We start from the raw sequence: 27,568 nt of genomic DNA, 5'->3' as shown, positions 1-27,568 counted from the left end.
AGTGAGACTACTGAACAATAATTCAAAGTAATTAGTCACTGGATGAGTCGTATTAATGTGCAATATAAATGGATATGACATATGTTTCAATGAATTTGATAATTTAATCATTTGTAATTATGTTTGTATTTTTTTATTTTTATTTTTTTGATAAATATACATTATAATTCACTTTTCTGTATACCCATTTCCAATCCAATATCCTATTCTAGGTGATAATACCAATTCTCAATTCAATTCAATTTACATTTCATATGCTCTTGGAAATTAAATTTACAGTCGTCTTTTATTTTACATTCTTTCTTGTAAACTACACTACCAGTCGCACTTCTTTGGGGCCTGTTTGCCTGTTTCAGCCGGAGAGCAATAGTGTTAGCTGTTGTTCTCTGGTTGGGGAAGGTAGACAGGTGTCGGGGAGGTGTGACTGGTACTGTATGTAAAGTGTATGTGCAATATAAATGGAAATGTAACTTTTTTGATGAATTTAATAATTTAGTAATTTGTAGATATCATTTTTCTCAATAATTATATATAATAATCCATTTTCTGTATATATTCAGTTTTAATCTAACTTTCAATTCTAATTGGTATCAAGTCTCATTTCAATTTGCATGTAAATACTCTTATTTTGATATGGAAATGAAATTTACAACCGATTTCAAAATTTGTATCAATCCGCTTTAATTTTGAGGTAATTTCGAGTTTATAATGAATCTTCACCATGCATACCAATCAAGCCTAATTTTTTCTTAATATAAACTTCTTTCATAAATTTGGATGTACATTTGAGTTTTTAAAGTTTTTAAACTGTTGATGCATTATTTTCATATATTTTTGAATTCATCTAATTATGTTAAATTACTAGAATTTTTCGAGAATACAAGGCTACTCAAATATGCACTCCGTGAAACCTTTATTTTTGCAGTTTTTCCATAACTTTTTACACGATATTCAAATTTTTGCAATTTATTTCTTAAAACACTATTCTTTATACCAACAATTTCAACTTCAAGTAAAACTATATATAAGTTCATACTCATTGGTTTATCATGTCTCAAAATTTTACTGGAGTATTAATTGGTTATTAGACATTTCTTTCAAAAAAATTGTTTATTTTCAATGTTGTTGCGGTTATCATTTACATCAAATATTTCACTGTTTATGTTTATATATTATGTTTTTACTTTGTAAATCTTTCTCAATTCAGCCACTGGCTGCGATGAAATGATAATAAAACCTTCAATTCATATGAAATATGAAATATTTGTATTGTCTCGTCATTGTCATGTGAAATGAAGTTTCATTCCTCCCTGAACGCGTGCAATTCCATTATTTTAACATTTTGTGCTTCAGACAAGGAGGTCCTAATCGTCAAATTCGTAAAAATTGAAATATTGTATAATTCAAACCCTAAAAAACAAAAGAAATAGTGAGTGACATCATCGACTCTCTCATCTGGATGTAACTGGCTCGTTTATATAACTATTTTGTTAAAAATAAGCGAAACTTTGAAATGTCATAACTTTCTTATTTTATATCTGATTTTGATGAAATTTTCAGCATTGTGCTTGTCTGATTTTTCTCTATTGATTCAAATCAACATTTTTCTGAGGCGGACTTGACCTTTAAGGGGTGCATTTTCAGAATATGGAAATTACGTGTTTAGGGTGCTTTTCGAGACCCCATGGTCGCGCATGGTATCCACTCGTAAATGGAAGAGGCCCGGGGGCTTCGAACACAAAGAAATATACGTCGTGTAGACGAAAAGATGCATATAGAGCTTTGGTGCAGCATGTGATCTCTAAAAGATGACGTAATCGCAGCGGTTGTAAGCAATAGCAATTGTGAAAGGTGCTTAGGATGAGCCCAATATTTACTTTTATTCTCCAACTCGCATCTCGCCGACGTGCATGGGGGGTGAAGCGATGGTGTGGAGTGAGTAAATAGTTACAACCTTCAAATGGGATTGATACAAAACATCGCACGCTATCCACAGTTAGACGATAAATAGCACTACATTTGGTCATCATGGCTCGAATTGGAAAACCACTCTTTACCTTTCTGTTTCTTGCAACATCATCTGCAATCTTATTCATTATGAACAGTGAGTAATCACCTTTAGCATTCTTTACAATAATTTTTGGGATAACTTGATTAATAGACAAATCTATGTTAGGTCTTTTGTCGTTTATTCGGTAGTTTATACTCAAGAATTATACATACCGCCCGTACATACTATCAAAAGTCAATATACATAAGAATTCAGACGCAGAATCGTCTTTACCGGAATAAAGCTTCGTTATTTAATTATATATATATTACCCGTGTCTGCCTTAGATTTCCATATTCATATTTAAAGCGTAATTGATAAGCAGTATTTTATTTTTCTTTTACCCTCATTAAGAATTATATGATGGGCTCTTAAATATGTATATTTGTCATTGTCAAATATTGTCATATAACTTCAGAATTCATTTGAAAAATTAACATTTAAAACAAGCAGAGAAAGCACAAAGAGGAAACAGAAAGTAAAGAACACGCAGAAAAAGAAAAAAAAAGATTCAGGACTATTTAGACTGGAAGTTGATGAATTAAACCCACATCCATGACTAAGAGCATTTGACTACTGAGTTTAAATGTACGTGTAATTAAAGAGTATACTAAAAAGTAAAAGGTTTTGGCAAGTTTTTGCAAGATAAGAATGTCGACATAATCACATAGTACAGCTAATAAATATATATTTTTTTTGGAAACAGCAACTAAAAGCCAATCTCTTTTTTAGTCACGGAACGAATAACTGGAGCACTGGAGTCCTTATAAATTTCATATACGGACTCATTGAAGAATGCAGCTATAGACCTATCAAATATTATTTTTCCTGTTGAATTGGTTCAGCTAAAGCAAAGTAAAAAGTAAACATTTTTTGATCTATCGGTAGCGAAAAGAGTACATTTAGACTTCAAAACAGATATGATAGTCCGGGTGTACGGAGAGTTTATTCAGCTGATCGAGTACATAAGGTTTGATATTCCAAAGATGTTGGCATGATATCAGTGGTCAAGAAAATGTGTTACTGTCGGATCATGTCGTGTACTGAAGGCCCAGAAGCCCCAGAAGACCCTATTTTTGTCGGCTATCTTGGATTTTTGATTAAAATCAATTATTTTCATATTTCTGCACAAACAATTGAAAAATAATAAGTGAATACGCATTCCACATTGATTTAGACAGTAGAAATCGATTGCAAGCATTTTCTGGACAGTCCTGTCAATATTTTTTGAAAAATATGATAATTTATGCAGAATTTTCATGTTTTTAGGCATAAATTTGCGTGTGCATTTATATCTTTCTGTTTTGTCATTAATATCAGCAATTAATGCAAAATATCAGCATTCAACACGAAAGAGAATATATTAACGAGAATATTGATATACTTCATGACGGTATTGATGCCTAAACTTATAGATATAGGGAAAATATCTCCAAATGTATTCCCCGATATTGCGATAAAATGACCCCAAAAAGCAACCTCCGTCACTAGTCACATGAGTGATACCGACTTCAATGCGATCGCTAGCTTGCCTTTCAAAAGAGTACAATGGACTCAATCGGTCTTGCCTCGCCTTTGTTAATATGACTAGCACGCATAAATGCAGAAAATGAGCGTCGCGATAGAAAAGTGTATATTATATAATTGGTATGAGGGCAAAAGGCGTTTTTTATATACATATTTAAGCAACTTTTATGTTAATCAAACCTCTTGGAAAGTTAGAGGAGGCATTGCTCTGCATATCGTAGTTAATAACATTCGGACACCTTAAAAATAGTCCCACAAGAGCCTGTCGAAGGTACCCCACCCTTATCCGTAGCTTGTCTATTAAAATATCCTGCACTATATAGTAGAAACACTTTCTTATCAATGTGGCTCCAAAGTGACGAATTTTCCAAGAAATGGGCAAAATACACACTTCTTTAAATGCAGCTGATAGAGAAAAGCATACTCTTTCATCTCCAAGTGATTTAAAGAAAATAAAAGTTGTTTTTTTACCTAACCGAAGCATCATTTTGCCACATTGAGGGCTCCAAAAGGCAAGATATTTTAATAGTCAAGCTTATATTGGTATTTTATTGAACACTATTGATGTAAATTACAGAATTTCAGTTAAAAGTATTGAACGATATTTTAAAATTGAACTATAAGTTGTATAAAATGAAAGTCATTACTTCACCTTTATGTCTGTAATTCAGAAAATGAAACGATCGAACATTTATTATGGAGCTGTTCATTTACACAGTTATTTTTGGAAGCAGCTAGGAAAAGAACTTGTTTTTTTTTCATTATTGAAAAGGTGCAATAGTCGGTATGTCATCTATGTCATAAAAATGTCCTCTTTTAATCATGTTCTAGTTATTGCAAAGAAATCAATTTATCTTAGTAGATATAATTTATGTACACCAACAATTTCTAATTGTGTTGATTTGTAAACTAGATCGTATAAAATGGAAAACATTTATAGCTTTTCGAAATAACAAAAGACTGTCCTCGAACGCATGTGGTGAGACATGATAATTAATCATGTCTCGCCACCTGCGTTCATTGACAGTCCTTTTAAGTGGTTTAAGTGGTTATCCACTTATATTATGTAATTTCTCATAATGTATCATTTTTATATGCTAAACTGTAAAGAATTGAATGTACCTTGAAGTGACCAATAAAACTTTCAAATACAAAAAAGATGAGATCATGAGAAGATATCATGCCATGTCGACAGGTCACCTCGTAACATACATGTACGCGATTATGAGAACATCTTTATCATATACATGCGTGTGGAAAATTGAAGAAAACAAAAAGAGATCGAACATATAGATGACAAAAGGAAGGGGGAAATACCAGAATAATATCCACACAATATTCTGCCATTGTTACTTGATCTACATGTATAGAGTACCGAAGCGATGGCGTCAGTTGCCATGGCGTCTGTTGCCATGGTATCATTGCGGCCTGGTTCCATAAAAAATGAACACCGGGGGTCGTTTCATAAAGCTGTTCGTAAGTCAGGAGCGACTTTGAGAACGCTAAACACGCTAACCCATCGCTAATTTGTCATACCATTTGGCCACAAGAAAAGATCACCAGTCGTTCTTAAAGGACAAGTCCACCCCAACAAAAACTTGATTTGAATAAAAAGAGAAAAATTCAACAAGCATAACACTGAAAATTTCATCAAAATCGGAAGAAAAATGAGAAAGTTATGGCATTTTAAAGTTTCGCTTCATTTCACAAAACAGTTATATGCAAATCTCAGTCGGTATGCAAATGAGGATCTGATGACATCACTCACTCACTATTTCTTTTGTATTTTACTAAATGAAATATTTTTATTTTCTCGTCATTGTCATGTGAAATGAAGTTTCATTCCTCCCTGTACACGTGGAATTCCATTATTTTAACATTTTGTGCTTCAGGCAAGGAGGTCCTAATTGTCAAATTCGTAAAAATTGAAATATCGTATCATTCCACAATAAAAAACAAAATAAATAGTGAGTGAGTGACATCATGGACTCTCTTATTTTGATGTAACTGGCTCGTTTATATAACTATTTTGTTAAAAATTAGCGAAACTTTGAAACGTCATAACTTTCTTATTTTACATCCGATTTTGATGAAATTTTCAGCATTGTGCCTGTCTGATTTTTCTCTATTGATTTCAATAAACATTTTTCTGAGGTGGAATTGACCTTTAAAGTCGCTCTTAACTTACGAACAGCTTCATGAAACGGCGCCCCGTAATGACTCTCAAAATGTTGGTAACGATCAGGAAAAAAACACATTAGACTAGACCAATTCTGGGAAAAGAGGCCTACATATACTTCAAGAAGAATTTTGGGGTAAAAGTTGGAAACCGGACTATTTCACACAATTCAAATATGCTCAATCTGATAAGATTGGTTCCCAAGCTAATTTCTCATGTTTTGACCACCTAGTTTGTATAAACAAAATGGCTGCCAAATTGACAATTCAGAATATTATTTCGACAATGTTCTTTAATTATATTTGTTTTCACAGACATGAATACAGCACAATCCTGCATACATACGTGTACCTTTCTGGAAAATTTGTTATTTTTGCCTGTGGCTAATTAATTATGCAAATTTATGCATATTTTGGATCATTATGCTATAATTTGATAATTTCAGCTCAAATGTTTATATTTTTGGTACAAATAGCATTTGCATCATTACAAATAATTGTACGATCCTTAGAATATAATATCACAGTGAATAATAATGTATTTCATTGTTTTTTTAATTTCTCATGTATTTCTTTGCATTTTGTACCTTTTTTGTACATGTTTGTTATGGGATCTGTCAAGGTCTTGATTATCAATGGAAGAAAATAATCATCTTCAATGATTTAATTATGTATTCACGTTTTACACTTTTATTCGTATATATCCATGGGCATAAACAGATGCACCCACACCCACATCTGCATACAAAGGTAAATTCCTGCAGGGAGTGCCTTCCCGTTTAAAAGCACACTGGTGGAGATCCAACGAATTTTAGGAACCGATCAATAATCAAGCGTGTGTCACTATTAATTGCTTAAATTTTTATTATGAAATGGGATCTTGAATTCTTATATCAATCAATTTATTCATATTTGCAATTTCAGATGATGAATTATTAAATTTGAATCATGACAGTACTGTAATTCTCAACTCCTATCAGTTGCATTTAATACCCTTTGGAGCACTTAAGTTTCCCTACCAACAGAATCTTATCACACATACATGTATATATATTTAGTGTGTTTTTCTTTAGCAAAATGAAGTCAAACGACGTTTACAAAGGCACCTTTTTGTGAGTTTACGATCGGCGTTTTGAAACACCGTTTATATGAAAGTAAGCATGGACGCAACCGTGTTTTGCACTAATCACGTTTGGAAACGCTGATTCTGGCCTGAAAAGTGGAAGCATACACATGGCCTTAGGCCGTGTTTATGGTTCCACTTTTGACCAGAATCAGGCTTTCTGGGGAAGCATAAACACAACCACGATCGTAAACGTGTTTAAATGACGTCATTTGGTACCTGCCTCCGGTGAGATGAAAATCCGCGGGCAAATACAGTCGTATTGCTCCATGTTATCTTTACGTAATAACAACAATCGGGAAAAAACTTTCGAAAAAAAGGCGCGCCCAATTTGACCTCGCTTTACGATGCGAAGCCAGCTGGAGATCATGATTTGCTCTAAAAGGTTAAGCATAAACAGCACTCCCAGAACCACGTTTACGATCGGCATTTTGAATCGACGTTTGAAATCGCCGATTCTGTCCTCGCAATGGAAGCATTAACACACCCATAGAGGCATCCAGCTTCCCCAGCTTGATATGCACCTTTACCTCAGTGGTGTTGAATGATCAATGTCAGCTCGACTTTGGTGTTCCACATTTCATTGATAGGGCAGCTTCATATTATAAAAGTCATCTCTAATTGCTGAAATCAAACTAATTTAGGACAAGTATTCTGCGGAGGCAGTTTGTATCGAAGTCATCGTATTTGTGTTCTTGAGATATGTCCGATTCTCATGTCTTAGATCCATAGAGAAACATAAACTTTTGTCTTGAGAGAGAATCTGCTATCTGGCCAGATCTTGTTTCAGGTGTTAAAATGCTCGGAGTGCACATTTTTTTTATACCGCAGTGAATCGTGTAATGTCCCGGGGTAATGTCCCTTTGTCCATCATACTTCTAATATTCACACATCTTCATATCTTCATAAGATTTCTATTTCTATTTGATAATGAATATATCTTTCAGAGGATGGTGGGTACCTGACATGTTTGGCGTTTCTGTACGTGATTATATTAATCCACTTCTTTGATCGGTATTAAACTATTAAACAGCATCCAATAGCGTACAAAGCTCTGATAGGCATGTGAGTCTGATATACGGGCTGATATATCACCATCAAAGTCTATGTTGAGAATTTTCTTCAATTGTAGAGCCAGGATATCTCTTTCTATGAGGAAAACAGTTGCCTAAGTTATTTTTAACTTGTCAACCGGATTTGATACTACTGAACATGTCATTCTTTTTGGAAGACTGACAGTCTGCTTTGGAATTGATGACTCTGCACTCCAATTGGCTTTCCTCTTGCCTTGCCAACAGAGCTGTATTCATCACTGGCGTGTAGTATCCTGGGACTACTCTTTGCTATGGAGTTCCTTGGGAGTCTTTCCTTGGTACCTTACTCTTCAAGCTGTACATCACTCCTCTTGGCTCTATAATGTGGCTTCATGGTCTTGGTATACACTTCTATGCTGATGTAATCCAGCTGTATACCTCACTTTTGATCCAAAAGTTAAAGATACAGAGGTTCGTGCAGCTGCTGTTGATTCGAATTTGGATGAAGGTCTACTTCCTGCAGAGCTTCACGATTTTAGCAAAGTATCTTGTTCTGTCATCTCCATATATGCGTAATTATAATGACTCAAACTCCAGTCTTAATAGTTGAGGAAGCTATATATATATCTCCAGTATACAAGGCCAGATTACTTGGCGTAGTCTTTGATAGAACAATGATCATGAAGAAATGCACATCAGATGTCTGCCAATCTGCATTTTACCAGCTCCACAATATTGCTGAGATCAGACATTGTCTTACATGAGGTGGTGCAGGAAATATCATCCATGACCGGATAACCTCTAGACTGGACTTCTGCAACTGTCTACGTGCTAGTTTACCTTCATCAGGCATCCCTAGCACTTTAACCATAGGACGCAGTGTGACAATTTGTTCTACATTGGGCAGTGACTGGGCTGGAAGCTTCCTCGTTTCGCCCACGTTTTTATCATGGAGCTAATCTGTGTTTAGCCCCATGTTTTATCATTTCCTCTTCTTTATTCAGTATCGTTTGTCAAAGAATCTTCCAAGGCAAGGATTGGAGGCGTTGGTTTTCAGTTATTTCTTTGATGGTTGACTTGGGGAAAATGTATCGTTGCAAAATAAAGGAATAAATCGGTAATGACCAAAAACATTAGTAAGTGATCCAGTGATACAGACCCTTTGCATTTATCACAAATTGTTCTTTGGTTTACTGCCATGATTGTAGTTCTTATGAAACTGAATCAAATGATATAATTTTGCTACAAGGATACTTATATCAGATGGATAAACTACACTGCTTAAATCATACATTTATTTGATTATTACATCTGTTATAAAATATGAAATTTCTTTTTCAAGAAAAAAAATCATTTCAGAATGATTACAGTTTTTCCAACTCCTAAACTGTTCTTTTTGTACGGGTTCATTGAATTTGGTAATTGGCATGATTATAGGATAGGCATCAAAGTGTTTTCATATTGGGCATGTCTACTATACCTTGAAGTATATTACTTTCTATATACAGGTGTGGGTGTGGGAGCATGTGTGTGTATTTGTTTCTGAGTACAATTAACATTTGTTGCAAAAGAAGTTTATCAAGTGATTCAATCATTGTCGGCCATTGATATTAGTTTTTTAAAGATATCATACCATACAAATCCAAAGCAAATGGCAGAAAATACAGGAACATAAAGAAATATCAAAGAACGATAAAATACATAGAAAAATTGACCTAAATATTATATTTAAGGGCCAAGCAATTATCATAATGATACAAATGCTATTTATACCCAAAATAAACTTTTTAGGTGTAATTATCAAATTATAGCATTTTAGTGCAAAATATGCATAAATTTGCATAATTAATTAGCCGCAAACAGAAATAACAAATTTTCCCGAATGGTACATGTAATGTATGCAGGATTTTGCAGTATCCTTGTCGATGAAAGCGAGTATTATAAAAGAATATTTTAGAAATAGGACTTTAAATGGTCAATTTGGCAGCCATTTTGTTTATGCAAATAAGGTGGTCAAGACATAGAAAATTGGCTTGGGAACTGGTCTTATTAGATTCAGCACATTCAAATTAGGTGAAATAGACCGGTTCCCAACTTTTACCCCAAAATGCTCCTTGAAATCAAATTCTCCCAATATTGGTCTTGTTTACATCACCATTTTTGCAAATACAAATGTGTTTCGACGATCGTGCAGCTGCGACTGACTTTAGAATCAGCCGGCTCGTTGTCATGACGTGACGTTACGCTTCCGTACTCTATTGTAATATCGAGTGGTTCGTGCATTTGTATTCGTCATATCATAGATGTATCTCTGTAATAGCTCCATGGTCATATCATGGACCTACTAGAGATGTACATTCAACGCTATAATATGATAGAACGAGATCCGCCGCCTCGTGATTTTGTGCATCTTAATGAGACCATACAGGTGTTTTGACAAAAGTACGGAGTATCTGATCATTTACAAAGGCACAGCTTTCCTAGTTTTGGTTTTGTTGGATGATGTCCTGTGTTAGAAAATGCTTTTCAATCAACATGCTTTAGATTTGTGACATAAAATATGTGAATATTTGATCCGCATACTTCCGCACGCACATAATCATCTTAATAACATTAAGGGATAAACGCTCTCTACACGATATGAGCCCCATATTTCGGGAATATTAGGAGGAAAATTGGGTAAATGTGTATATAAATAATAGACAATCAATCACAATATTGCCTCTATCTTAAAATATGCATACATTTTCCCAAATAAAACACATGGAACTAAGAACTGCACATAGATTTTCCTGGATTGAAGTGATTTATTATCTTCTGCGCATAATTGCAGTTTGTGCAATATCAATGTCTAATCACGAATTGCTTCTTTCACCTCAAGGCCGAATTGACAGCGGAACATGGTATGATGAAAGCAGAACATGAAGAGAATGTTATTCAGAGCACAATGACGGTCACATGATAGTGAATCCATTAACCATTCGGTGCTTGTCCATCTCTTGTCCATCTGCTTGTCCATCGCTTGTCCATGGTCATATTAATTGCAAGATTTGGGTTCTCCTGGAATTATTGAAACCCCAACCCTCATGACCCGTCTTCTGACTGATTGACTTGATGTACGTATGGGATCTAAAATAGATTAGAAAAGGAAAGGAGCGAATACACGAACAATATTTATACAATATTCTGATAGTCATTTTCATTTATTGAGATATGTCACTGTGCCAAAAACCATTTGAATTGAATTTGAAATGTAATGTTGTTACATAAATTCAATTCAATTCAATGTTTAGAATTCCATACCACGTAACATACGATCATACACAAACTAAATTTATTTAAAAGATGTTTTAAAAATGCCCTCTTGTCCAAGTACTAATTATTTTTTCTCCCTATTTTACATGTTTTGAGGTCTTATCCTACGTTACTATAATGGTCTAGATATATTTTATTAATAGTTTTTTAAACAAGTGCACACCTAGCATTTCCCTTTATTTGAAAGCAGGATAAATGAGCATTGCAGATTAAATGCCTTGATCACGGGCATAGGCGCCGCGGCCGGGGATCGAACCCCGGACTTTTCATAACCAGGGGAGCATTTCATGAAAGGACATGTCAGACGTTTCATCCGACAAGTCCCATTTTATCAGACAGTTACCATAGTTACAGTGCTTCTCAGCCAATCAAAATCAAGGAAATATGTCAGATCTGACAACTTGTCGGACAAAAATGTTGATGAAACGTTCCCCAGGCGCCTTCGACCACTCAGCCACGGCACCTCCACGATCTAGATATGCCTGTGTAATATATTTTATAATTTCTTTTGAGAACTTATTCTCATAAAGCCTCTGTGCTTTTTTCTCTCAATATTATCTCTATCATTCAATTATAATATGTCATTAAGGCAATGTTTTGTTTATTTATAATGTGTTTTACTCTGTATTATATCATGCATTTCTAATTGTTTGCATTGTACATGTTTTATTTAAACCTATTTGAATTTGAATGAATAAAGAGTTAAATTGAATAAAACAATTATTTATTGACAATCGAATGACTGCGTGTAACGTACACTTTAATGAATACATCAATTGAAATTGATGCAGAAGTTCGAGGTTCGAGCCCTGCATGGTCACTTCTTTCGGATGGTGACGTTAAAGGTCGTCCCAGACGTAAATAATCATATCTGATTGATGCACGTCTGACAAAGTTTAAATACACACACCCACACACACACCCTCCCTCACACACACATGCACACTTTTTGCAATAAACGTGTACAAAAAACGTAAAGATCACCTGATTGTGATTTATTTGGATGTCCAAAATGCACACCACCCTCTCTGCGACTGAAGAATCGGGGCCCCGTCTTACAAAGAGTTACGATTGATCCAGTCAATCATAACTCTATGGCAATCCATCAGTGTCATAATTTTTTTCTCCAGTAAGTGTGCGCAATGTCCTTTGTAAACAAAGAGAAGCACAGTGATTTTTTTTTAAGAAAACGATGAATGCATGAATACTATCATAGCAAGAAAATATTTTGAACAAACATGCATAGATGTCGTCATTGCTGGCCGTCCATAGTTGCGACCGATCGGATCAATCGTAACTCTTTGTAAGACAGGGCCCTGTAATTATGTAAGTGGAGTTTTTCATGATTTCAAAGGACCATCTATGCTGAATAATGTTTCTTTTATTTATTTCATTCCCTTCTTTCAGGCTTGTTTGATGATTATTTCTTCACCGGTCAGTTTCAAAGTCCCTCCGTAAAGATACCGAAAGGACTGACCACAGGCACGAATCAAAATAATGTGACACAAAATACAACTATTAAAGTAAGTAGCATTCATCATACTTGCCCCCCCCCCCACCCCCTTCCTACTTGTTAACCAGTGAGCAGATTTTCCTTTTGTTCATTTGTGTAAAGGAGAATCATAAGTTGAATCTACAATTCTGTGATTTATATCTTGTCTTCAATGTTTTCATCGGAGATTTCATCCGTGATATTTGCGTGTGGGTGGGTGTGAGTGTGTGTGTGTGTGGGGGGGGGAGTTGACTATATGTTTGGATGGGTATAAAGGAGCTGACACGATACTTGCTCCACATTGTTAAAAAACACAAAAGGTTTTGCAGAAGAACAATATTATTAAAAAAAACAGATTTTACAGAAAGAAATAACCAAATTATTCTGCAAATTGTTATAACAGGAAAGATTTTCAACCGTTTTTCTATAATTTTACAAAACAGGTACTTTTTTCAAAAAGAGGAAAACAGTCTTATTGCAATAAATTTGTATGGTTACATACACCAAATACCAATTTTCTGAATTTTTATACACAAATGCATGTAAGATCACAGGTTTTCTTGAGATACCGCAGGAATTATGGTGCGACTTTTTGTAATCACGAACGGGATGCGAATCTACAGCTAAGCAAAATCAGCCAAGCTCGACCTGTTAGGAGAAATATAATATTTAATAACTTATAAAGGGATATTTTACGCGCCATTAATTTGTTCCTCTTGAACAGGATATATATCTCATTAACAGACAATGAGAGCGCGAACGAAATTTTCTCTTTACGTAGTGACCCGAAAGTTTGTCTATTTTCCAAGTCTCCCCCTTCTCTTCTTCCATTCACTTTTTACCCTCATCTTATCTTTATGATTTTGGATCAGATTTGTCCGAAATCCAGTCAATAATGGACCACAGTTCGTTCTGGTCAGAATTTATCCAGAACATGAGTGAAATAAAACCGCCTCTGTTATTTTTCACCCGGAGCAATTAAGTGTGGTCCCTAGCTGTTGATTTGACTATGCGGGCTGTGTAAAGATTTTACTCAACGTTGTGTGAAAAAGTCCCCTATATATTGAATATGCCTTTTACGTTTACTTGTAAAGTACAGCGTGTATGTTCACATTTTCGTAAATGTTAAGCCCGTTTTCACTATAGTTACGCTGCTTTATTTATTTATTAGAACATATTTATTCAGGTACAAAAAAATCAGCATAAAACTGTTTTTCATTAATGACCTGAAGAAAACATAAAGGACAACATTAATCATCATATCATACATGAAAAAAAATAAAGTCATAGTCTAAGTAAACAATAACAATGCTTGGTAACATAAATAAACAAATATTTCACCTAAATGATAATATAAATGAAACTGAAATATTAATTGAATGCACTAATACTAATTGTATAATTTATTCACTGATAAAAAATACTGAAATGATGGCAATGAATTAGTCATGACATGATAGAAAATCGAGTGAAACAATGACAATCAGTTATAAATGTATGTCTAAAACTAAAATATCAAAGGGTTAAGATCATTACAAATAATAGCAAGGTGACATCAATGTTAAAGACGAATAAGGGAATTGTATCTTATGAAATAAAATACAGTGCGTATAACAAAAGTTTACACTTAGAAAAAAATCCTGTAAATTTTTTATATTTGTAATATCCTGAATATTTTTCCACATCTTAACATTGGTACAGATCCAATTAAGCAAATGGCGATATAACTGTCGAAAATTATTTCCGCTTGAGTGAGCACTACTTACTTTTGAAAAGTTAGTGAAAAATGATTTTCGCAGATTTTAAATACTTATGCGAATAAAAGTAGACCTTAATCATGAAGAACACTTAAATTCTAGCTAGTAAAATTGATTTGAAGATATCTTACCTTTTTAAACTTGTTTCCTTGCCCAAAACACTTCGAAGAGTGCATTGCGGCCCGGTTACACTTCGTAATTCCGAAGGTTCGTAATTCCGAAGGTTCTTTATTCCGAAGGTTCGTATTTCCGAAACACGTAAATTGCCTTTACTTCGATGTTCGTTAATCAGAAAACGTAAAAGGGTTAGTTAATCCGAACATTTGTGGCGTTATTTCGAAGGTTCGATAATCTGAAACGAAATAAGTTTCGATGTTCCGAAGGTTCGTTAATCCGAAAACTGAATAAGGTTCATTGTTCCGAAGGTTCGTTAGTCCGAAAACGAAATAAGGTTCGTTAATCATTTCGTTTTCGGATTAACGAACCTTCGGAATTACGAGCCTCACTTCGTTTTTGGACTAACGAACCTTCGGCATTACGAACCTCATTTCATTTTCGGACTAACGAACCTTCGGAATTAAGAAGCTTCGGAAATACGAACCTTCGGAATAACGAACCTTCGGAATATCCGAACCTTCGGAATAACGAAGCTTCGGAATTACGAATGTATGCGTTGCGCCCCATCCCACTCCCCCACACACCGTGGCCATCGTGACGATATTTGCCTTACACTGAGATGTGATTTACATAAAGTGGCTTAGGCTTGATTTTCAATTTGTTAATCATTGTCAAGCTTGAGAAAATTGTGGAAAAGCAAATGAAAAATAAAATGTTAACCCACTTTAAATGATAAACACTTAGTAAGAAAATGCTGGAGATGTCTGATATAAACTTTTGTTCAGATTCGGTTAAGTCCTGAGATCCAGCTGGCACAAAAAGGGTAAATGTTGTGCTTACTAAGTGTTGAAATTTCAATTTGGGTGGCAAAATTGTTACAAAATCCTGGAATGTATCCGTTTTATTTCTATTGACTAAAAGTGCAACAAAAATGAATGAAAAATGTTTCGCAGGGTAAGTTTGATTTCGCCCTTCCTTGACACAGCGTGAAAACGAGCATTTCTGCGCAAACAGATTTCTGCGAGCTTTACAAAAATATACAGTGCTCACCGAAGTGTAACATTCTGTCAAAACTTTTACTTCCATTGGATAGATGAGACCCAAACCCAAGATTATATGTGAAAAAAATACCCACATGTTGTATATTTTTTAGTTCCCAGGGCTTTTTCAAAGTGTAAACTTATTTTTGATACGCACTGTATGAGGGTTATCATATAGACAAAATCATTGGATTACAAATACTATCCGGAAAGAACTGAAGGGTACAGGAATATCGGTAATAAAATGAAAAGTAACGAACAATATTATTTCTTTTCACTCTTAGATATCTGTATCTCTCCATGCCAATGATACTCAGCAGAAACGACGCCCTCACCTCCAGGAGGAGTGTGAGGGTCTGAACGCCAAGAAACACCTAGAAAACACCTATGGTCTGAGCGCCGACACCTTAAAGAAAACGAAGAACATCATCGTCATAGATAAATTGAAAACCCTTTATTGTTATATTCCCAAAGCTGGTTGCACAACTATGAAGCGAATACTCCTTGAGTTGAGTGGTCATATAAACTCAACTTACATACCACATGAAAAACGTGACATACATGTACTTGCCGCGAAGCACTTTCGATCATTGAGCGGGTTCAGCCTGGAAGATGCAAACGAGAAAATAAAAACGTACAGTAAACTGGTATTTGTTCGCGAACCGTTTTCACGGATGTTGTCTGCATATCGGGATAAACTCGAATCAAAGGGGCTTTCAAGAGAAGATGTCTGTCTCGTATGGTCAAGAGGGATGTCAGACCATTGGCTACTGGGAATGAAGACCTCAACATTACGTTCGGTAATTTTGTCGATTACCTCGGTAATCCACGGAATACACTCGCTGATGGTTTCGAAGAACACTGGAGGGAGATGTCCCGCCTGTGCTATCCATGCCGAGTTCCTTACGATTTCGTTGGACATTTCGAAAACTTTAGCGAAGATGTTCGCGCGGGTCTGCAAACAATTACACATGATGTTGACGTAGAAATCCCCGCGTCATTGAAGCCGACTAAAAGCGGTAACATGGACACTTTGGTCAAATACTACTCGCAACTTGATTCGACACAATTGGAATCGCTCTACAAGAGACTCGCGACAGATATAGAATTATTCAACTACAGAGTTCCCTCATTCATCGCTGACCGTTTAAACTCTCCCCTACTTAGTGGACTTTAGTTTAATAGCAAGTGACCAAGGCTACTGGTAATGAAGACCTCAGCATTACGTTCGGTAATTTTGTCGATTACCTCGGTAATCCACGGAATACACTCGTTGATCCTTTCGAAGAAAACTACAATTTTAACTGGACATTTCGAAAACTAGCGAAGATGTTCGCGTGGGTCTGCAAACAATTACACATGATGACTTTGGAGACCAATTATGGATCAATCAGAACAATTAGTAAGTACAAATTCACCCGCTAGTAAGAAACAAAAGTTCAGTCACGTATTAAGTGTTCCCAGAAGGATCCATATGGCATTTGCAACCTTCACTGCAAAGGAGAGAATTCGTAAGAAGTGCATAGAGAAGCTGAGAGTCACAAAGTATCAGGTCAACAACCAGGAAGTCAGAGTTTTTGTAGCCGAGGATCTTTCTAAACGAGTGCAACAACTCCGAAAGAAGAAACAGGGAAAGTTCCAGCAGCTTAAGGAGGAGGGCAAGAAACCCTTCTTCTCGTACCCAGACAAATTGTGCTACAGAAATTCCCTTGGGAAAGTTATTCTCATCAAATGAAGACTGGAAAAGGAACTTGATCTAAAAGGAAGGTCATAAAATCTTTCTTCAATATGGAAGAGCATAAGTTATAAAGACGCTATAGAGACCATATGAAAATAAAAGTGAAATCTCTGAAAGAAGGCGATTTTCCTACTTAAGAGCTTGATTTTAAAGTATGGTTATAAAATCTTTCCTTAGTATGGAAGAGCATACACTATAAAGACGCTATAGAGAACATATGAAAATGAAACTGAAATCTCTCAAAGAAGGCGATTTGTTCCTACTTACAATGTATGAAAGTTTTTACATGTATTGCTGTTGTACTTTACAAAAATTAACTAAAGCTTTTCACTACAAACTATAATGGATCTTTTTTCTACAGTTTAAAGTTACATGTATAGTAATGCTGAATTTGGAAGATTAAACCTCATGTTTAGAAAAAGATGGAATATGAAACAGACAGCTTACCGAGGTGTATTTCAACTATAATAGTTATACCCGACAACTCTGTTTTTTGTATAGTGTCTGCAACATCATCTCCATTTGGTGATAATATACCTTTTTAAATACAAATTTCAAAGAAGGTTAACAAGACTGGATGTCACAATTCAAAAACTTTTTTATGCATGTGGATTTTGGCTGAATGTCGCACTATTCGCATTTGACCTTTTGCACCCTTTCCCTGGACTGTTTTTTTTATTTGAAGTCCTGTGGCTTTTTTATCTTGTGCACCTGCGCTCTTTTTTACTTGCTTTATAATTGTTTTACATACTTTCAATCATTCTAATCTTTTTTACCCTGATTGCAGCTACCATTTTTACGCAGCCTCTGATTATTATGTTAACCTTTTTTGAAACTTACCAGTGCAACTTGTTGGCAGTCACTTTGTCTCATGTATCTTTGTTACATGTATGTCATCACTGTTTAAGAACACTCTTCAGGAAGTTCAGCGTTAATAATAGAATCTTAGTCCCTATTTTTGAGATATGAATATTAAATTAGTTTCGTTTAACTGCCGTGGGATTCAAGATTATGTGAAAAGACGCAAAGTATTTCATTATTTAAGATCTATTGAATGTGATGTCATTTTTCTTCAAGAAACCCATTCCTCTAAATCTGACGAAATTTTTTGGAAACAACAATGGGGCGAAAAGGCATGATTTTAAATCCCTCTGTTATTACATTCTTGCCTTTACTACTATAGGGGATGAGGAATACTTAGAAGAGACAAAGTGACGGCTTTCACTACATATTTGTCAATTATTATCTGTTGATAAGCTGTACTTCTTCTAATGTAAACTAGTGTGTATGCTGCTTTTTTCTTATTGATTTATTCTGTTATATTTTAAATCACTTGTATTAATTGTATGTGATTTGTTATACAAAATTATGAAAACCCAATAAAAACTTTTAAAAAAAAAAAAAAAAAAAACAATTACACATGATGTTGACGTAGAAATCCCCGCGTCATTGAAGCCGACTAAAAGCGGTAACATGGACACTTTGGTCAAATACTACTCGCAACTTGATTCGACACAATTGGAATCGCTCTACAAGAGACTCGCGACAGATATAGAATTATTCAACTACAGAGTTCCCTCATTCATTGCTGGCCGTTTAAACTCTCCCCTACTTACTGGACTCTAGTTTAATAGCAAGTGCCTAAAACATGATCTAATATTTGTTTGCTGTTGTGCCTCTATAAAAAGTAGCTATTAAAGGGATGGTCCAGGTTGGAGATATTTATATCTCAATAAATAGAGTAAATTCACAAAGTAAAATGCCGAAAATTTGATCAAAATCAGATAATAAATAACGAAGTTATCGAATTTCAAAGATTTGCATTATTCACGAGCGCGAAGTACCTTGCAGCCGGGGTTCAGGTTTCGCTATAAAAGGACCCAGGAAGCTCTAGGGTTCTAGATGTTCTCAGGCTAATTGTTCAATATATGATGGCACCGGTGGCGTGATGAGCCCAAAAATTTTGAGGGGGCTAGATATATGACGTATCGTATAAAATTAATACAAAGTTGCGAGCGAAGCGAGCAAGCAAAAATTGACAATTTCATTTTAAAAATCCAACCTTGTGATAGACTTTTACAATCATATGAAAAAAAATTATATCATATTTCACCCTTTTCTCTTCTTAGTCGTTATTTTTAATTATTTATTTATTTTTTTTTTTTTTGTGGGGGGGGAGTGTACGTCTTAGGATGGTATTAAGTAATTAACAAATCAATGAATCAAATCACACACGAGGGATGATGCTAACTAGCTAGCTCGCGCCCGCTAAATTGATGAGTACGAGATCGCGCGGAGCGTTGAAGCTTTAAAAGATTAAACTTGAATATCGGCTCGGATATGAAAATTTGAATTAGTTTAAAAAGGTGTTTAGGCGGGAAAAAGATAATTTTAAGGAGATAACACATCTTTAGGGGAAACACAGGGCCTGGGCGGGAGATATTAAATCTCGAACGGGAAAACGGGAGATTTTGCGAAAATGGGCTTTCGGCGGATATCCTATCCGCCGAAAGCCCATTTTCGCAGTTGGAGTCTCTGCAGTGGACGAATTGATGATAGACCAAATCATAGTAGACGAGTTGGTAATTAGACCAATTGGTATTAGACCAATCGGAAATAAACCGCAGGAGCATTATTATATCGTGTCCCCCCCCCCCCGAGATCTATTTTATTTGCCTTCACGGTCGCGGATAGGGGTGCGGCGACGGATCGCATGGGTGACCTAGGCATTTTTGTCCGAAATCGGCACAATGCTGACCGGTTCGTATGATTGCATTTTGAAAGGGCATGGCAAGCCCAACTAGTTGGAACCGAGCCGAAGATAGCGGTTCGTTTTGGTGGAAGATTTGTATATATGCCATTTTGACAAGAGTTACGACAAACTTTTGTAAATACTATAATTATCTTTTTCATATTAAAAATATGCACATTATAATTCATATATGCATACATCATATTGGTAATAATATCATTATGTGAGAAGTGAGATTTTATAGATAAAGTCAATGGCGACAGTAGTCAAATATGACTAATCGCCACTCAAACCAACATAAGAAGAAGCCACTGATGATCATGCGCTCGTACAGTGATTAAAGGTAGCAAAATTGCCAAATTCTGGGGAAAGTGTTTTCGGCCTACTCATGAAAATGTAATATTTCAGGCACTAATTAGGGTAGGGAAATTTAATTTAATAAATGTTTAAGAATTGGATTTAGATATAGATCTCACCCTAAGCCTATAATTTGAAGGTGCGGATTCATTCATGGCAACGCGAACGACCAAAATTTTGTAAAATTTTGTAGTCCATGCGCATGCTAATTGGAAAAAATAATTTCGCCCCCGGCATGTGGTGCAGCCCATCGATTATGCGATTGTGTTTACACTTTTAGATTTGAGATTGAAGCGATTCACTTATATCAAGATTAAATTTGATGACGAAACAGAAAGGGAAGATGTAGGATATCATAAATGTGGGTGAGATTGATCCATATTATTTTGAAAATAATAATGAGTATGACAAACAAAATTGATCTTATCAATCCAAGAAAAAGAATGAAAAGCAAAAACGACTGCCAAAAATGGAGGCATTCCCGAAACAACACTTCCAAAAGGGGAGGCACGAGGTACCGTTTTAAATTCAGTTCCTAATTTGGGTCGCTTCAAACTGAAAATTCACTTTAATATCAATTGAAAATCACAAAAATTCCTTGATATTCGAGGGGAAAAATACGACGGAGAGGGGTGTGAAAATCTACTGGTTTGCCGCAGCGGCTAACAACTCTGCGCGGAACCTCGGCACGTAATCGTCATATTGCGCGATGTAGAAGTTTCCAGCGATGGGCGTCCCCAGTCCGTATTCCATGGCGAAACTTCGGGTGTCCCATGGCTTGCGCCTCTCTGGGCTTCGTCGGCGGTACGCATCGTGTGGGGTGATTTCCGAAGACTGCTTGTACACTAGGTAAACATACCTGTGGAAGCCTGAAAGAGAGACACAAAAGTTGTGAGGATTAATACACGAAATTGTTTTTTTTTCTTCATGGGGTGAAAAGCAATGGGCTGCTCTTAATCCTTGGGAGACATTTCAGGTGTTTTTTTTCATAAGCAGTTGTGCCCTTGAATTCTTCCAGGATGGCGTTGTGACCTGCGCCTGTAATTCAAGCTAATTAAGTGAGTGGATTACGAATATGAGCCCGGGCCGATCATTAAAATTCGGTAGAACAGTTTAAAAAAATCGTATCTGATTGATACACGTCTAAAAAAATATCGGTTACATGCACACACGTGCACCCAACCTCCACACACACACGCAAGCACACACAGGACGCCCGAACCCTTGAATTAAACAAATATAATACTTTGCTCATTAGCCACTGCCCCCCCCCCCCCAACTATATTAGAATGGCGATTTTACCCGTCTCCTCTCTCGGACCCGATTCAATGTATTCCGCGTGGACGAGACCTTTGCTGACGTCACAACCGGGTATATTGAACACCAACCAGTGGACAACCTCAACGCGGTCCGGATCGGTTCGAGAAGGCGAATCGGGATCGGTGAAGAGGATCGTATAGAGGGCGCCATCCTCCGCTTCCCACTCGAGGACAGACGGTTGCTTTTGCACCTTTGGATGAAAAGATAAGATTTTGATATGTTAATGTGTTGCAGTTATTCTATTTGAGTTATGGAATATAGTATAGCCACGTTGTGGATGCTGAGTGTTAGCATCATCAGTGATATTATAACTTTAGGGTTGAGTCGAAAGGAGGTGTGATAGCTCAGTCGGTTTGTATTTTTTGTTGTTGTTGCTCGAAAACCCCTTTTTGTCAAGTTTGTGAGAAGGCAAATTCAATTTCATTTCCATTCAAAACATAATACAAAGTAATATAAAGTAATACAAATCAAGTACAATTTTACAGAAGGGCATTCTTACTTCGTACAACAAACATAAAACAACCAGTATAATATAGAGCATAAATGGAAATGAGGGGGATCCACTAAAAAGCAAAGCTTGTAAAAGTGTGGATCCCCCTTGGAAATGAAGAAAGTATAGTCGAATTATTATATGCGTACATGCATGTATTACAGGAAAGAAAAAGAGAAAAAAGAAATCATATTGATGGAAACATAATTACTGAACAAATGCAAAACTTTTCACAAAAAGAAGTCTTCGTTGTAAAGGATATGTTGCGCAAGACAGAAGAAAAAAAAACAGAGAGAGGGGATGACAAGACATAGAAGACAAGACAAAACAAGAGACAGGACAGTACAAGACAACTATTTTTTAAAAAGGAGTAAAACTAAGAATGGGAAAGGGCTGACCATGAACCAGCTTGATCTGGTGAAATAACAAAAGATATAACTGGACAATATAGATGAAAAAAAATAAAATAAAAGTGAAAATGTAAGGATTATAATCAAGATAATGAAGTATTAGTTCCGTTGCGAAGAATTACAGGAATTACGCAGGATAAAACAGTTTGATTTTACTTTTGAATGAATTTAAGGAGACACTGTCTTTAACATTATTAGCTAGTGAGTTCCAGAATTTAGGACAGTTGAATACCTCCATGATCGATTTTAGTTTTTCCTTGAGAACCAATTTTTGAAAAAGTGACCGCCTTCCCGGAAAAAAAGAGACTGGAAATGATATATACCAAAATATGTTCTACTTCTGAGATATTGTCAGAAAGTTGACAACCACTATGTCTACTACCCGATTGATCTAATTTTATGTAACTGTCACTTACCATTTCGTCTCAGATCATTCACAAATCGGCCATTTCCTATACCGATATTTTTTTTTCTAATCCTAATACACTTGGTCTAAAAATACTTAGTTTATATGGTTAAAGGTGAACTTCTTATGAATGTAACTTCCATTTAACAAAGTAAAACATAACTACACGAAGTGTAAATTAGACCAACTGAGCGTTAGACCAAATCAGAGCTAGACTAAGAAGGTATCAAACCAAGTGTATACCAAACAGCAATTAAACCAATTTGATAGTATACCAAATGGCTATATGCACGTAGACCAAGTGAGTATATATAGGCCTATATAAACTGTTCATCTTACTGTGCCGACAGAGTACTTCTACATCTACTCACCTGTGTGGGAGTTAGTTCATTACCCAGCATGCATTTGACATCCTTGTCCCATTCCACTTTCAAGATGGCGGGTGGTGGCGCATCCAATACGTGAGGGACAACATCGTGTTCCCTGTAGCTCTCCATTTTACTCTAGCTAGATAGAATTGATAAAAATTATTTGTTATTGACATTGAAAAGAAAGGATTGAACTTCGATGTTTTTTTTTTTCACAGCGGCGTATAATGAGCCGAAAATTTCGAACTGTGGCCAGATATGGCGGATTTAAGCAAAAAAAATGTATTTTTAATTTAAGCTATTGATTCTAGAAATTAGAGAAAGCGCAATTTTAGGGCTTTTTATACAAAAATCTATCTTTGTTTATAGATTTTAAAATAATATTTAGATTTTTTTAACTATTTTCCTTACGTTATCTTCTCTTTCTCTTTTTTTTGGGTCGTGAAACTTTTGAAGGCCGTATGTTTCTATGTTTCTTTTGATCCGAAGACTCCTGGAGCTCTCAATAATGCACTGGCTAAACTCCAGAATTGTATATCAGATATAAGACAGTCACACAGTGGATGACAGTGAATAAACTAAATCTTAATGATAATAAAACTGATTTTTTTTGTTGCGGCCTCTACTTATAACTTGCGCAATCTTCCAAATGTTCAACTTGATGTTGATGGTACACTCATTAGACCATCAGAAAAAATACGAAACCTTGGTGTCATATTTGATTCCCGCATGTCAATGTCGTACCATATCTCTCATATCTGTAGCACAGTCACTTTTTATTTAAGGAACATTTCTAGAATCAGAAGGTTTATTGACCAGTCTGCCTGTCACAATGCTGTTCGTTCATTGGTTCTGTCTCGTATTGATTATTGCAATGGGCTCCTTTCTACAATTCCCTCTAATGAATTAGTCCGTGTTCCCAACCACTCTTAAATTCTCTTCACTGGCTTCCTTTTAAACAGAGAATTACGTTCAAATTACTCGTGATTGTCTACAAAACACTGAATAAACAGGCTCCACAGTATTTAAGTAACTGCTTGAATCTGTATACACCAACTAGAGCTCTTAGATCGGCCAGTGATCACCTTCGCCTCACATATTCATTAACTCGTACATTAGCTGGTGACAGAACTTTTACGGTGTCGGCTTCAAAATCCTGGAACAACCTGCCACTAATAATTAGACAGTCTCCATCATTAGCAATCTTCAAAAAGTCATTAAAGACTCATCTCTTTGTAGTTTTTAAGATATTACATCTTATTCAATGTAAGCGCTTTGGGCCTAATGGGAAAAGCGCAGTATAAATAATAAGTAATAATAATGACACCCAACCCCAAATCTGTGCGCAAGTGCGTTTAATAATAATGATTATAGGGGGTATCTCACTGGGCTTAAAACTAGTTCGCGACTAGTTCGCGACTACAAATTTTGCTAGTTGCAGAGACGTCTCCGCGACATCTCTGAGACGTCTCATGAAAATTACAGAGTCTCCGAGGAGTCGCAAGAAGATTAAACATGTTTAATATTTTTGGAGACTGTTTCTAGTCTCCGCGACGTCTCCGAGAAGTCTCCATCAGTTGCTGCGACGTCTCGGAGACTAATGATATCCGCGACTGCTGAGACGTCGCCGCGATGTCTCAGAGACATCGCGAAGACCTGCTGGAGACCACAAAAAAATTATAATACCATAGAGCTATTAGCTCCATGATAATACATTGCGGAGACGTCTCCGCGACACTTCTTCACACTGTTTGACCCACTTCAGAAACCACGTGACTGAACGCGTGCTGATATCCCTCCTCCTGCTCCAAGTCAGGTGTATGATCTTTCAAACGTTCCATCGATCCTATTTTGAAATTGTTGCTGCCACCACCTTGGTGAGAGCGCAAGCCATTTTTGTCTCCGAGACGTCTCCGCGACTGCAGCGACTGATAAGTTGGAGACTGTCGCGGCTACGTCTTTGTTGGTGAGATAGGGCCTTATGATAACTTAGTCTTAAACCCCTTTCACAATTGGTGGTGCGACTCTCATAGGCCTACATGTCATACAACTGTTGCGACTGTGTGCAAGATAATGTGACCAAATGATCGCAAACAATCGCACGAGCGATTATATAGCGCTTTTCATGTGATGAAAACCAAAGCGCTTCACAATGTAGAGCATGATTAGGAAATATACAAAAAAGTGAATTAGAAATTACATACCAAAAAATTAGAAATATCGAAGACAGACAGTGAGGCGCTAGAATAATTTGTTACAGAGCAAAACGATCTAAGGATGTCTTCCATTTTTTATCATGCTCAATAAAGAATTACAAGACCTAGACGTCTCTATATTGAAGTATATTTTTTCTCCATCCGTCCCGTCCTATGCTTCTCTTTTCTCTCATGATATCCCCATTTTATTGAAAAAATCAAAGGTTACAGAAATATAATTATTCAAGTAATTATTGTGACCCGTATTTGAGCATGGAGGAGGGGAAAAGTAACTAGTTGGGACAAAACACATGAACCCAGTGGCGGACCGTGACCCCGAGGAGACAAAGCATTGGAGGGGCACAGCATTGTTCACAAACAATGTACAGTGCCGTCCAATGCTTTGTCTCCTCCTGGGACCGATTGCACGAGAGGGTCTTTGCAAGGACCGTCTTTCGTGTCGCCCATATTTTATGATACGCCATATGAAACGCATTTCAAATAAATCATCTGCAAACACATTTTAGTCGTCCGTCAAATAAGCAAAATGTTTGTTTATAAAATGATGTGATATATCATGAAATTGTATAAAATTTGATTTAAAAGCAAGGTAACGAATCTTATTTTTTTAATGATAAATTTCAGAAACGCCCCGCTTATAGCGTATCATAAAAGATGGGCGACACGAAAGACGGTCCTTGGAAAGACCCTTTCGTGCAATCGGCCCCAGGTCACGGTCCGCCACTGCATGAACCAAATCCCTGTAAATGTTGACGTGAAAGTCTGAGCAAAGTAGACCGAGGCCATTCTTGCGCGCTTCACGACACCACTTTTCATTCCCTTCACCCATTATCCAAGAAGGCAAAATTAAGCTACATTGATATTGGATGACTTCATTAATAAATTATGACAGCATGCAGTATATCTCTAAATGCAAAGGAGCTAATCTGGTCCCTAATCACCGCATTCATCTCAGAGAGGAGTGAGATGAGGGACCAGTCTGATGGAATGAGATTTCAATCCTTCAAGAGTGAACACTTCTTGGAGTGAAAGTGTAAAAGAGATCCACACTTTCACTCCAAACAAGGTAACATTCTTGAAAGATTGCAATCAAATTGCATCGGGACTGGTCCCTCTTCTCGTTCTAAGAGGAGTGTGATTAGAGACCACGGACCCGTCTTACAAAGAGTTACGATTGATCTGAGCAATCTCAAATATATGGAAATCCATCAGTGTCATATTTTTTTCTTTTAGAAATTTGCTCAATGTCCTTTGAAAACAAAGAGAACCATACTGAATTGTGAAAAAAGTGTGAATGTATGGATATATGTCATTTCTAGAAAATCTTATGAACAAACATGAATTTTAGATGTTGCTGGCTTTCCACAGTTGCGATTGATTGGATCTATCGCAAATCTTCGTAAGACTGGCAACAGATTGGCTCCTTTGCATTTGGAAAGATAACGCAAGATGTCATTTCTGTAGTTCAATTACAAAAAATAATCCATCACAAGACGAATAACTATAAACTTACTTAATATTTCCTTGTTGGTAGTATTATTTTTCCTTTCTTCTGATTCCTTTGAACGAACTCACCAGAGCGGTGTCTAAAGTTGAAATTTCTTGCAAAGATTCGGAGAGATGAAATCAGATAAGTTGTTCGGTTTATCTTCCTATTTTCTCTGGTGATATGTTGTCTTGTGAACAACTAAATTCAAAGCCGTCGGGGTATAACATGAATAGTTTCATATACGTTGAAGGTGTTATTTTCAAATTGCAATATACATTACCCGACAGGAAATATGTGAAAATGTACTGGTATAACTACTGTTGTTAATTTACCAAGCTCACACTGAATTGAGGACAGTCTTTCTTATTCAAAATTGTGTTCCACTTTTA

General features: G+C 36.1%; 2 protein-coding genes across 2 annotated transcripts; one reads left to right on the top strand and one right to left on the bottom strand.

Annotated features, from left to right (window-relative positions):
* Nucleotides 1-1,911: 1,911 nt before the first annotated feature.
* LOC121413113 lies at nucleotides 1,912-17,368 on the top strand. The gene is made up of 4 exons (XM_041605876.1): nucleotides 1,912-2,104; nucleotides 12,635-12,750; nucleotides 15,918-16,433; nucleotides 17,135-17,368. The coding sequence occupies exons 1-4, from the start codon at nucleotides 2,029-2,031 to the stop codon at nucleotides 17,366-17,368; spliced, it is 942 nt and encodes a 313-aa protein (XP_041461810.1). The 5' UTR covers nucleotides 1,912-2,028.
* A 3,060-nt stretch (nucleotides 17,369-20,428) lies between these two features.
* On the bottom strand, nucleotides 20,429-27,540 carry LOC121414399 (protein D3-like). Its single transcript, XM_041607561.1, has 4 exons — nucleotides 27,204-27,540; nucleotides 23,478-23,613; nucleotides 21,783-21,990; nucleotides 20,429-21,349 (listed from the first exon to the last, which is right to left on the bottom strand). The coding sequence occupies exons 2-4, from the start codon at nucleotides 23,601-23,603 to the stop codon at nucleotides 21,123-21,125; spliced, it is 561 nt and encodes a 186-aa protein (XP_041463495.1). The 5' UTR covers nucleotides 23,604-23,613; nucleotides 27,204-27,540; the 3' UTR covers nucleotides 20,429-21,122.
* Nucleotides 27,541-27,568: the final 28 nt, after the last annotated feature.

The sequence above is a fragment of the Lytechinus variegatus genome, chromosome 4 (genome assembly GCF_018143015.1).
Source record: "Lytechinus variegatus isolate NC3 chromosome 4, Lvar_3.0, whole genome shotgun sequence".
Classification (NCBI taxonomy): domain Eukaryota; kingdom Metazoa; phylum Echinodermata; class Echinoidea; order Temnopleuroida; family Toxopneustidae; genus Lytechinus; species Lytechinus variegatus.
This window is presented reverse-complemented; position numbering and strand designations above follow the sequence as displayed.

What these genes read in the sequence shown, in the direction of transcription:
- LOC121414399 (XM_041607561.1), bottom strand. Translation starts at nt 23,603, where the DNA reads ATGGAGAGCTACAGGGAACACGATGTTGTCCCTCACGTATTGGATGCG. An exon ending in ATGAACTAACTCCCACACAG is followed by an intron (nt 21,991 to 23,477) that starts GTGAGTAGATGT and finishes TTTCATCCAAAG; the next exon opens with GTGCAAAAGCAACCGTCTGT. An exon ending in GGGTCCGAGAGAGGAGACGG is followed by an intron (nt 21,350 to 21,782) that starts GTAAAATCGCCA and finishes TCTCTCTTTCAG; the next exon opens with GCTTCCACAGGTATGTTTAC.
- LOC121413113 (XM_041605876.1), top strand. Translation starts at nt 2,029, where the DNA reads ATGGCTCGAATTGGAAAACCACTCTTTACCTTTCTGTTTCTTGCAACA. An exon ending in AATCTTATTCATTATGAACA is followed by an intron (nt 2,105 to 12,634) that starts GTGAGTAATCAC and finishes CCCTTCTTTCAG; the next exon opens with GCTTGTTTGATGATTATTTC. An exon ending in AGACCTCAACATTACGTTCG is followed by an intron (nt 16,434 to 17,134) that starts GTAATTTTGTCG and finishes TTCACTGCAAAG; the next exon opens with GAGAGAATTCGTAAGAAGTG.